This window comes from Astatotilapia calliptera, chromosome 8, assembly GCF_964374335.1.
Source record: "Astatotilapia calliptera chromosome 8, fAstCal68.1, whole genome shotgun sequence".
Taxonomy (NCBI): Eukaryota; Metazoa; Chordata; class Actinopteri; order Cichliformes; family Cichlidae; genus Astatotilapia; species Astatotilapia calliptera.
Window position 1 is genome coordinate 6,926,936 of NC_137429.1, and position 12,514 is coordinate 6,939,449.

Sequence of the window (12,514 nt, forward strand, 5' to 3'; positions counted from 1 at the left end):
CTTTCGATGTGGAGCAGCAGCTGCTCTACTCTGAGCCCCTCCCGGATGGCCGAACTTCTCACCCTATCTCTAAGGGAGAGGCCAGCCACCCTTAGTTACATATAATAATAATAATAATAATAATAATAATATGTAATATGATTTTAATGCATTTTAAAATTATTAGTATTTTGTTTTCCTGACACATATGTTCGTATCACATCATTAATTAAGTTTATATTTATTTACTAACTCACAGTTAGTGGACTCTAAACTCATAAAACACTGGCCAAAAACAGAAAAGCTTGTAAGTTTGTCTGTCATGGCGTTTCATTAAACCGTGGATGACTCTGGAGTCTTCTAGTCCTGGCGATCACTTGTATTTGTTCATTGTGGCATCTGTGCTGGATAACCTCCTAGATTTGGTATTTAGCAGAGTCCTGTCCAGGCCATACTAACACAGTGCTGACAGTGATTATGGCATATAAACACTTGTACTTTATGCACATGCACATAACTCTGAAGCGGCACTTAATTTTCTTTGCCAGGCAGAATTCGTTTTCATTTGTTTTAACTTTGGATTTGTTTGTGAGCAGAGTATGTCAAATTGTGACAACAGATTGCAGTAGATTGGTGCACAATAAGATCATGAGAAAAGGGAACAAGTTGTTAGTGCCTGGTGCAGGCCTGGATCAAGGTACAAACCTTATTTTTTTTTATTTCTTGGAATTTTAAGTTGTTTTTAGTCATGCCTGAAGCATGATTTTTTCGTTACTCTTATGCTGGCTAAAATGCCCTAGCAACTTCTTTGCTTGGATTGACATGGCATTTGTTGCAGACATATTAGCAGAAAATAACTGTAATAACTTTGATACATTATTTATTTTTATCTAAAATTTGACTTTGTCTAATACAACCTGATTAGGGACCTAATATTAACTAATTAGTACAAGTAGTAGTATCATTTTTGTGGTAAAATACCATGGTGTCATTAGCAATACTGCACTATTAATTTACAAAGTTGGAGGGCCACTGTCTGAACCCATCTATATTATTCTCTCTTCTACTGAGTATTGAAGTTAATTAAAACGTACAACATGCATTGTCATTACAGGTGAAGTAGCCTTAAAGCAGTTTCCACCAACAATGTTTAAAATTAGAGTAACGCGTCTGCTGTACTGAACACCTCTGAGGAACAGAAATTAACAATGAAATTAAATATTCTTCCTTTTTCATGTTTGCTTGCATATTTTACACAATGCTGTAGAGCGAGTAGGAATATTCCAACGATGGAATATGTAATGTGATACTTGAATTAAAACAGAAAAAGTTCTTGCAGGGTTTTAAGATAATATCTACACTGCATGAAAACTAAATGGAAGGTATGGACCACCTGCACATTTCACTGAGAGGAGCTGCTCAGCCATGAAAATCCATGCCATGAAGCTCCTGGTGCAGTTTCTATACAGATGTTAATGCTAGAGGAGCTTTGGAAATCTGCAGTTATCGAGTCAGCAGAGCATTAGCAACTTTGTAGCATTTCATTGCAGTAACTCAAAGTGGTGCTAAGTAGTTTGTATGGCCCCTACATGCTTGTATGCATGCCTGACAAGATCAGGGCATGCTCCTAATGAGATGACAGTGTCCTGGGGGCTCTCCTCCCAGTTTGGACAGGGGCTCTGAGCTCCTGGACAGTCTGAGGTGAAACCTGGCAGCATCTGATGTGTCCCAGAGGTGTTCTATTGGATTGTGGTCAGGCAGAGTTTGGGGGAGAGTCAGTGGTATCAATTCTTTCATCCTTCAGGGACTGCCTGCATACTCCCTCCACATAAGGTATTGTCATGCACCATAAGGAACTCAGGACCTACTGCATTAGTGTAGTTCTGATTATAGGTCCAAGGATTTTATCCCAATACCTAATGGGAGTCAAGGTGCTGCTGCCTAGCCTCTAGAGATCTGTATGTCCCTCCATAGATATGCCTCCCTAGACCCACAACCAAACCAGTTATGTTGAACGATGCTACAGGCAGCATGAAGTTCTCCACAGTGCCCGCAGACTCTTTCACATCTGTCTCATATGCTCAGAGTGAACCTCTCTCATCTGTGAAAAGAAGAGTGCGCCAGTGGTGGATTTATCAATTCTGGTAGTGTATGGGAAATGCTAATCTGGCTCCACGATGTCAGGCAGGGAGCTCATGCTCATGCTCTTGAGCACTCCTTCTTGCTCTTGACACTGTGGTGGGATTCACAGCAAACCTTCTGGCATTGGCATGCATTTATGTGCCATCCTGGACGAGGTGCTGGGTCCAGCCACCCCTGCATGCTACCAGTAGTGACACTGACCTAGCCAAATTTAAAACGAATGGGGAAAAAAACGGTCAAAAGAAACCCAAAAACCGTCGGTGCCATCCACCTGTAAAACCGTTCTCATTGGTGCCCCTCTAGTGCACCTGTTGTTAACGTAATTAACACCAAAGCAGCAGAAACTGACTAACACCCCCCTCTGCTACCTAACTGACCAGAATCGAATTGATTTGATGGTGTGCTCTGATTTTAAAAAGTATATAATATATATATAGTTAGTGGAAAAAGAATAACATTGAAAAAGATATTTGAACAAAGACGCAGAGTTTAAAAGCTAAAGACTGAAAATAAAGCTTGTTTTGAAAATGGCATGTTTACAAGTCTGTACAGCCTGTGAGGATGCTTGAACTTTCTCGCTGTATGTTACGCATTTTACATCGACCATCTGTACCACTGTACTGTGCTCAACAGTATGTAGGCAAAGGGATTAAAGCTCTCCTCCCCACCCATTACACACACACACATACATTATCCTGACATTAGCTGTAACACGAGCCCTAAACAAAAGTGGTGAAGAATCTATTCTGGTTTTGCACTCGCTGTTGCTTGAACATATGTTCCAACTGCTGCTCATGACTTCCTGCTCACCGCACTTTGGTCCTGCACAGTATTTCTGCACCAGATAGCTTTGGACGTGTGTGCTCACCCGTAACAGTAATGGTTGCGACATACAGTATAATCTATTTTAAACCCCTATTTAACCAGATTAGTCAATTAAGGGTAAATTATGCTTAGTTGCTGCCCATCTCAAACCCACACCAGTACAGAAAATAAAGATAATAGATTAAACAAATGAGTCTTATGCACAATTTAGTTGATATTGGCTGATTTCTTTTTTCTTTCTCACAGCTGGGCATGACTCCAAGTTCGTCATAGAAGTTATTTCCATAGTGAGGACAAAAAAAGGGGGAAATATAGTCTGGTTCCTCCTGTTTATGAATATAACAGAGGAGGAGGGGAAGTCATTTCTGTATTGGATTGTATTGGGTTGTTTTTTCTTTTTTTAGTCTCCATTTGTGTGGTATATTAGCCAGATTTTCAGCGTAAGCAGGCTTAGCATTTTAGTGCTAATTGACAGAACATTAAAAAGCAGAGCGAGTGCAGGAAGCCTTATGGTCTCATTATTCTTGCTGTGGAGAGCCATCACACTCGGTGATTTTAACAACAACATCCTTGCAAACAAATGCCACTGAATGGATCGCAAAGGTTTTCTTCTTTTTGCATTTCTTCCAGGGTATGTAGCCTGTGTGTGTTTATCAGTACAATGACTTTGCCTTTTATGTGCGTCATAAAACTATTTTTTTAAGAACACCACAATGTATGGACTCATGACACTGTAAGCTGAACTGGGTAACGGTGCTCACAATCTGTGTGCCGTGACCAAGAACCCATGAAAGGATCATACACAGCCACCACCCCCGGCTTTCTGTGAATCTCTGATTTTCTCATTTGATGTCTCAGACGCTGTGGCTGAGTCGGGCGCGAGGACATTCCCAAAATGGATCTCATTTGCATTCTTGGTGTGATTTTTGACACTGGACAAACAGACGCAACAAACTTTTTATTTATTTAGCTTTTCTTCTTTTCTTTTTTTTGCTTCCTGGTATTCTTGCATTTCAGTGGTGGGCGGATGTTTTGCAGGTGTATTGGTTCGCCCTAGCGAGGTACCTGATTGCTCACGTTGCTTATTTACTCATGTGTTTGCTTTATCTGACCCGAGGCAAACACAAGGTGTAAGAAAGCCTTCAGGATGTTTTCATTTTATCAGTGTGCTGCTTTAAGTTCATGCTGTAAGCTCTCTGACTTTCCTCCCTTTCTGTCCTGTCCCTGTCACTCCTCTCTTTCTTTTCTTCTTCCATCTCCCTGATTTATGTGTGTGTCTCTCTGTGTGCACGTGTGTGCACGTGTTGTCTCCTTCTGGGTGTGTGTGTGTGTGTCTATGCTTTCTGCTCCCAGCCCCTCTGCGGAAAGCAAAGTTTGTGGAGAGCCCTCGCATTCCACAATCAGAGCTTGGCTCCCCTACACACACCTCCACCACTGCCAAGAATCCAGACCTGGACACATACTGCCCTGGTAAGTTTTGGCCAGCTCATCCCTAATTTTGTGTGTTGTTTATTTATTTATTTTTTGCTCATTGGTTCTTCTCTGTGCCTCCCTGGTTTCACAGACGATGATCAGTTTTCGGGGTATTCTGCTGCTGCTGGCTGCTGTAAAACATTGCTAAGGTTATTAATGAAAAAGCTTTGCTGGGGCCTGCAGTGTCCATCCTCATTGCCTCCTCCCTCTCTGTCTCTCTAATCCTGTCTCGCTGCTTTCTCACCCCGCTCTGCTTTTCGGGCGGATAGCTCGGTTAGGTGCCACCGCTGTTTTCCGTTAACTTTGCAGTCGGCTTTTTCTCGGTAATCCTGCGGACAGTCCACATATCCACCCCACCCCTCCCCTTCCCTCCCTCCCCTCCCAGTCTATCCCCATCAAACCCCGTCTATCCTCCTCCCTTGTCTCTTCGTCTTCCTCGCTCAGAAGGACTTTAAAACGGGTCACCTGAGGATAGTGCTGTGCTCAGATCTGGTTCTGGTATATCTGCTTTCTCATCTTGCTTCTCCTTTTCCTGTTGCCATTGAGAAATGCAGTGCTAGCTTCCTGCCCTGTCTTTTTGGCTCAACCTGTGGTGGAATAGGAGAACCCAGGGCTGGATGTACACATGAGAAATGGTGATGGAAAGCCTCGAGGCTTAACTGGACTTATTTAGGCGGAAAATGTTTGAAAGTGTGCTACCAGCCTTCTCCGTCTGTGAGCCTCTTCTGCTGACTTTCTGCTCAATGGGAATTCTAAGTAGGTGATATAGTAGATTATATATTTATTGCTGTCATACTACACATTATATGGTCTGAATAGTGTATTACTTAAGGTTAAACCCTTTGATTCTGGCTCCTGGCTTGCTTTTGAATTTCATGGATGAAAAACTGTTGACCCTGGCTTTATTTTTGCATTAAGTCAGGCGGCTGGTAAATAGCAGTTGTTATGAGCGGCAATAGGTGTGACATTTCAGGGATAACATGGTAATCTCTGCTTTCTGACCCAGTATGAACCTTCCAGATCCCTCACGTCATCTGGATCCGGTTTTTTATCAGTTCCCAGAATCAGAACCAGACATGGAGAAGCTGCATTCAGCTTTTATGCTCTATATATCTCGAACAAACTCCCAGAAAGCCTCAGATCAGCTGAAACACTCAGTTTATTTAAATCCAGGTTGAAGACTCACCTGTTCTCAGCTGCATTTGAATAAAGCACCAAATTCGCACTGTTTTGCTTTTAAGCTTAAATTTTGAAACTTACATTTTAACTACTGATTTTATCTACTGTTCCTTTCCTTTTTTCCATTTTAAATCATGCTTTTTATTTGTTTTTGTTTTTTAATGTCTCTGTAAAGCACTTTGAATCACCTTGCTGTTGAATTGCGCTATATAAATAAACTTGCCTTGCCTTCCATTGGGGCAGGAAAAGAGTTGATAAAACGTGAACTGGAGCGGAACTGGGAAGCCTAAGATGAGTTTTCACGAGAGGTGAGGAGTTGCACCTCCCCGGTGGACAGATGGACATGTTAGCTCTTAACAAGGTCTCCTTGGCGTGTCTAGCAGCAGGGTGGTGACTTAAACATCTGATCACATGCTAGTCCACACTCTGCTGCTGACACTGTCTTTTGAGTGGAGGAAGTGAGGCATCAGTTGATTTTTTTTATGTGGCCTACAAAGATATTTGTGGTGCCATAAATATTGTTTGCAAATATTTTGTGAGACGTCTTGTAAAACTCCCCACCAGCCAGCCTCCTTAAACCGTGGAGTGAAAGCCTTTCTAATGATGTTAGAGTTCAACCTTCTTAAAGGTAATTCTCCAGACTGGGGGCAGACGCTACAGATAAAATCCTCCATTGTGTCACTCCTTTTTGCAATTAAAATTACAATCGGGGGTATTATAGATTTAATGTCAGTGCTTGCATATGCATGCCAGGTCACATGCATTTCTCAGTTGTGTTCAATGAACAGAGAGGAGCAAAAGACAAAACATTACGTGCCACTTCCCTCTCCACCCTTCCCATGTGAGGGGAAGTAGGAAGGGATGAAAAAACCAAAAGGTGAACAGATAATTAGCGTCCACTTCAACATGCGCTTGCTTTGTATTTTGAACAATGTTATAGGCAAACGTTTAACTTCTTTGAGCTGTGTGAATTATCTGTTAAAGTTATTATCTGTGAGTCAAATTTTAAAATATAGAAAGATTTCTTTGCCCCAGACGTTAAAAACGCACTTATTTGTATTGGACTGATAAACTACTCAGCTGACTTAGTATATTAAGGGGGGATGTGAATAAATCTCAACAAAAAATTTAGAGTCAGGTGCAGAACCAAAAGAAATGAGCTGCAGGATTCCAGCAGATTGTTTAGATTTAATGCCAAACGGTGATAAGGAAGAATGGCGTGAATGTAGTTTAAGATGTAAACAACAGATCTGGTCTGTGACCTTGTACTAAATCTGATGCCTGAAGTTAATTGAGCATGAGTGTTGGCTGTGAAGGCTTTTAACATTCAGCCAATGCATCTTTTGTGGTTTATGTACTTTTTAATTTGACTGAATAGAGACTTATTCTCATATAATTGGAAAGAACTAATGTTACTCTATTAAAGTCATGAAGAAATTGGTGTTATCATAGTGAACTTGTTATCTTCAACAAACCAGTTTGACATGATTTGAGCTTTGTGTCATGGAAGAAGATGTGTACACTGTGGTCTCAGTGCTCACTCAATATTTTCTCTTTTTTGGGACTGTTGTCTGTAAATCCTAGTATAGGTATGCGGGGAAAATCCCAGCAGATCAGTAATTCCTGAAGTAGTCAGATCCCCCTTTTCTCCTTTCTGATGCTCAGTTTGAACTTCAGCAGATCACTGATTGACTTTGTCTGTATACCCAAATGCATTGAGTTGCTGTCATGTCACTGGCTGATTGGATATTTGCATTGATGGAGCAGTTAAACAGGTACATCTGAGCGGCAGGTGAGTGTACGTTTGTAATAGCAGACAAAAACATGCGGTTTAATTTCAGTTGGACGTCTTTAGCTTCAGGTCTTTAAAGCCATTTCTTCAACTGTCTTGTTGTGAGTTGCCAATTTTTGGAGTTATCTGCTGTAAAAATCTCTGCTGAATTTTTCTTTTCTCTGCTTTCCTTTGACTCAAGGCAAGCACTATGTGGTTTTACTGTATTCAAGGGAAAGCGATGTTCTTTTTTTTTAAATTCATGTTTCATGACCCAGTCACCCAACACAGAAAACAAAACAAAAAAACAAGTTTCGTATGGGAACTATTTTGTTCTACTGTCTTTATCCGCCAACCAAAGGACTCATGCAGCTCTCTAACATTACAGCTCATTGAGGATTACATCCTGTCAGACTGTCATAACCATGAGCCTTTCATTATTGGTGCGTTATCAAATTGGACACTGGACATTTACATGGTTGGCGGGTGTCTCGGAGACAACAATGTTTGTGGATTGTTTTTAATAAACGGGTTACTATTTCTGGAAAGAGCATTTCCCTTTTTTTTTTTTGGGGGGGGGGGTGTTCTTTGAGCACCACTAGGCAAGAGCCATTTACTGCAATTACACTGAAGAGAAGGCAGCACCTCTGCAGCTGATATCTCCAAAATTGGGCAACTCACACCAGAACAATCTAAATGGATAACTAGCACCGCAGGCAGGAGGGGGTGGAAATATTAAATTAAATTTTTGAGTCTGCTTCAACAGCATAACGCTACAGTCATTAAACAAATAATAGATTGTATTATTATCAAATATAGTTTATTTTAATATCTAGTTTACAGATATTTTTTGTTATTCTGCCAAATAAAATAACTCATAAAGATCCACTGTGGTACTTTTTCTGTGATTTCAACCAAAACTAAATGCAACTAATGCTGTTCCTAAAGTGCAAGTTCTATATAGCTTGATTATACTACTTACATCTACGTTATATCATCAAATCCTGAAATCCAGTGCCCTGAGATGCAGTGTTTATGCATAGATAAGATCACAGCTGTGCACATCAAGAATGTGAGATTCATTCCTCTGATCTCTTGATTAGCCCTTCATTCCTGGATTTTCAGGTGTCTTTGTCTATACGTTTCACTACTTGTATTATTCAAGCTTTCTTTTCCTCCCCAAAGCCGTAAAGTAAAATTGCAAACACCACTTTAACCTCGTTTTTCAATCAGTGCCACGTCCTCTTCAGGTAAATTTATCTTTGAACCTTGCGTATTTAACTTTTTCTTTTTAAAAATGTGATGGCTTACTTTTCGAGAACCTTGAAGTTACTGCTCCCAGGTAGAGGTGAAATAGGAGCCACCAAATGCTATGTGTTATCTCACCTGCTACTCAGGCCTATTTATACCCTCTCCTGTCCGGTCCAGTCCCCTGCTTGCAGCACACATGCTTCTCCTGCTCTCTCTGGCTCACCGTCGGTGCGCGAGGGCAGATCCATGGACGGCCAGGGAGAAACAGATGCGCTCGCACAGAAACACATTCCTAGCTGCGCGCAAAGATAGTTGCCATGGCAACCATCTGTCTCCTTCGCAGCTCAGGAATCCAATAGAGAGAAGTCTGCATATATATATATATATATATATATATATATATATATATATATATATATATATATGCATATATGTGTTTTGATGTTGGGCAAATTTTATTTTATATTTATTAAGATGTTACACTGACGAAAAGCGCCTGAAGTTCCTTTAGCCGTGTGTTTGGCGTCTGGCTTTGAAGTGATCTAGATGTTTGCTTGCAGTGACTTCGGCACCATGTGACTGTCATAATGTGTATTTAAAGAACAAAAGGTAGGGCTATAAATAGAAGCAAATCAGTACATACAACCCCTACATTATGATAATATATTCCCTTTGATTGTAGCTCCCTTACAGTAGCTACAAGAACAGGTAGCTTTAAGAAGGATTCAGATGGTATGGTATTTTTGTTTCGAGTTTGACAGCTCTGTGATTGTCGTCACTGCCAAAAATCTGGGCCTTGGCCATATGTTTGACTCTGCTGTCATATTTTTAGAGTGGGAGAGTTTAAAGATGTACAAAGGGATTGCCTATGGTTCGCTCAAGGGACTCACTGTGGGCTCGGGCATCCAGATTAGAGATTTTGTTACCACATCAAAAGAAACCTAGACAAACTGCTCGCTCCTGCACAGGGTTGGCCAACAGCTGGCTGCTACACAGACGCTATAGTAAGAAGAACTAAAGGGAACAGAGGGGATTGTGAGGGAGAGAGTAGCATTCAAAGAGACGAGTGAAAGAACACAAGTTAACACAGGCAGACAGAGCCCATGTTTGATCATGATCACGCCCCAACCCCCCACCACACCACCTACGGGAGCAGTTGACTAATGACTGCTAATATATTCACTCCTTACTACTACCAGTCTGTCAACTGGGAAGCCTTCGGTGGCTCAGTGTTCAGACTGGTGCAAAGACAGCAGCTAATACATAGAAATGACATGCTGTCTGTATGGATAGATGATTTGCTTTACTTTTCATGTAGGTTTCTTCTGTTCATGGTCTTCATGGGATATCACATCATTAGGGAAAAACGATACACTGTATATAAAAGATGGACAAGGCTCCCAGGTATAAAAAGGACAACCAGAAGAGGGCGCTCCTAGTTGCAAAAAGAGGTTTTGTATACCTCTGTTCCCTTGATTGTTGTCCTTAGTATGAGTTTAGCATCTTACTCACTAGTTTCACATCTTGTTCAAATGCAGCATGATCTTCATTTTGTAAATTTTGGTACCCAACAGTGTCGAGAACGGTAAATCAGCATATCCTCATTATGATTAGCAACGTGCTACTGTATGGTGGTAAAGCTTTTTGTATCCTTCACTCATGGTGACTGGTTTCAAAAAGAAAAGATGGCAGCAACAAAAATGCCCAGTTCTAGGTTTCAGACATAGAACAATGCAACCCAGTGAGTGACACAAAGACTATTTTCCAGCAAAATAAGATGTTCCTCGGCATGATAGTTATTACATTGGATAAACCAAAGCGAAAACCAACCTGTTGTTGTCCTATAAATTTAATCTAATTGCATTTGATTAAAATTATTTCATACAATCTATCAAAGATGCTGCTGTTTTGTTGGTAATCTGCCAAAATGTTGACTAAAATGACCCCACTTATCGATAAACATCACTTGTAAGTTGAAATTAACCAGTCAGCACTTACCTTCTTCTCCTTTACCTTCAACACAGCAGATATATTGACCACTCCAAATTGAAAATTTACATAACTGTGTAAACTTTTATGCTTTAACGAAAAGATTCCCAATAAGGTATGTGTAAAACACGGCAAAAGTGGAGCTCTGGCAGGAACCCGGGGCTGTTTTTAGTGATTGAAGTACTGCTGTGCATGCTGTATACAGATCAAAAGGGTCCAAAACATTCAGTTTTTTCACACATATTTTGTTTTTCTTCTTTTTAGATGTTTTTATCTTTCTAGTCGTGGCTTGAAATTGATGAAAAATTCACAGGTTTGTGGTTAGCTTATACCAACACAAACCAGAGCTCTGCTGTAGTCATGTGTCTGAAAACTATGAATCGATCCAAGTGCATCTCAGCCGTCCTCCTGTGGTATTAGCGGTGAGGAGGTAGGACGTTTACCCCAGCTACATCTTCTCCATTAATGGACACTTCCTCAAGGGAAACCCATGGATTCACTGACCTTGGAGGAATGCACTCTGCTCCATAAAGCCATCACCATCTCGTTAAAACTCATACATAATTAGCTTGTTTCGGACCTAATGTATGCTCTGATTACCTCATTATTGGTTGCTGCTGTGTGTGTTTTTTTTATTGAAGCACTGCACCCATGTCGTCCCCATTTGATTCAAAGGTTTTTTTTCCCTCCGTCAGAAGGCACCCAGCTTCTTTACTTGCTCACACTGTCTTGGAGTCAATCTAATGAGGAACCTGACAGTGTTCTGCCTTTTCCGCCCATGAGCAAATGGAGAGGGGAGCCCGGGCTTTAGATTGCCCGTCTGTGTGTGTGTGTGTGTGTGTGTGACTTCGAACTGACGAGTGAGAGGACACAGGCTGTAGACAAGCTGTCCGTCTTCAGAGAGGTGGCGTGGCGGCTTGGACTGTTTAATGGCTGTCAGTCAGAGTTTCGTGTAACTACCTGCCAGTCTGGTTTGACCAGCCCTGCTGGAAAACTGAGGGGGGAAAAAAAAAAACCACACTCTGCCTCGAGCTGTTTTTTTAAAAAAAAACCAACCATCTTGTGCTGTTGGCTTCAATAACATTGATGTCTGGGCCAATTCAGAGGCTTATATGTCCAATTACAGCTGTTTGAATTTAGCCACCAGTCACTTTTTTGTGCAGGGTGAGTAATTAACACAACCTTGAGCTCTGCGAGTGGCACTCCAGTGAATAATGTGAAATTGAAATGAAACTGATCTAGTAGGCACCTCTAGGGCCAAGTGTGATTGAAAAACATGATACCACTGGTTAGGGTTTGTTATGGGTGGGGGGTAACCAGGCAACTGGGTGACGGGATGAGGTCTTTAAGGGATTTTTAAATGGGTCCTATTGTAAAGTTGGCAACTGAAATCCCTCCGCTCTGGGGGTGTGTTTGTGTGTGTTTGTGGTTTTGATCATCTGATCATCATGCAGGCTCACCCGGGTGTTTTCTTTGCTCTCTTTAGTCCCAGGAGTCTCTGTAAATAGGAGTAAGGATGTGGACATGCACGCTTTGTCTTGAAAAGGCACACACCTCTTTCTCTCTCGATCTCTCTCTCTCACTCACTCACACACACGCAGGTGAAGGGCGTATTTCATTACGTCACTCGAGCCGTAGTGGTGGTGAGTGGTGCGGAAGGAGCTGTCGTCGGTATGGGAGCCTACTGCTAGTCGCTGTGGAAGGCAGCTTTTTGTAAACAGTTGAAAACTGTTTTTGTTGTTGTGGCTGAGGGGATTTTGGAGTTTATGTAAGGAGATACCTCAACCGAAAAGTCCGGCTGTTGGGGAATGTGTTAGTAATGCACAGCTCTGAGCTATGGGAGAACTCTGGTAGGGTGCTTCGTTTTCTTTTCCTGCGTGCAGGTGCTGTGTGTCCAGGTGTGTA

The 12,514-nt window shown here is 41.5% G+C and overlaps 1 protein-coding gene across 11 annotated transcripts in view; it reads left to right on the plus strand.

Moving 5' to 3' along the window:
- Nucleotides 1-12,514, plus strand: part of tanc2b (tetratricopeptide repeat, ankyrin repeat and coiled-coil containing 2b) — a 167,750-nt gene that overhangs the window by 110,090 nt on the left and 45,146 nt on the right. For 6 of the 11 annotated variants that reach the window (XM_026178198.2, XM_026178201.2, XM_080305387.1 and 3 more), the window contains one exon: nucleotides 4,300-4,416. The exons of 3 other annotated variants lie outside the window; for them this stretch is intronic. In XM_026178198.2, the coding sequence (XP_026033983.1) occupies nucleotides 4,300-4,416 (117 nt within the window). Of the gene's footprint in view, nucleotides 1-4,299; nucleotides 4,417-4,991; nucleotides 5,176-11,923; nucleotides 12,460-12,514 lie in introns of those variants that run through there. 2 more of the 11 variants (XM_026178206.2, XM_026178207.2) reach the window with 2 other exon arrangements.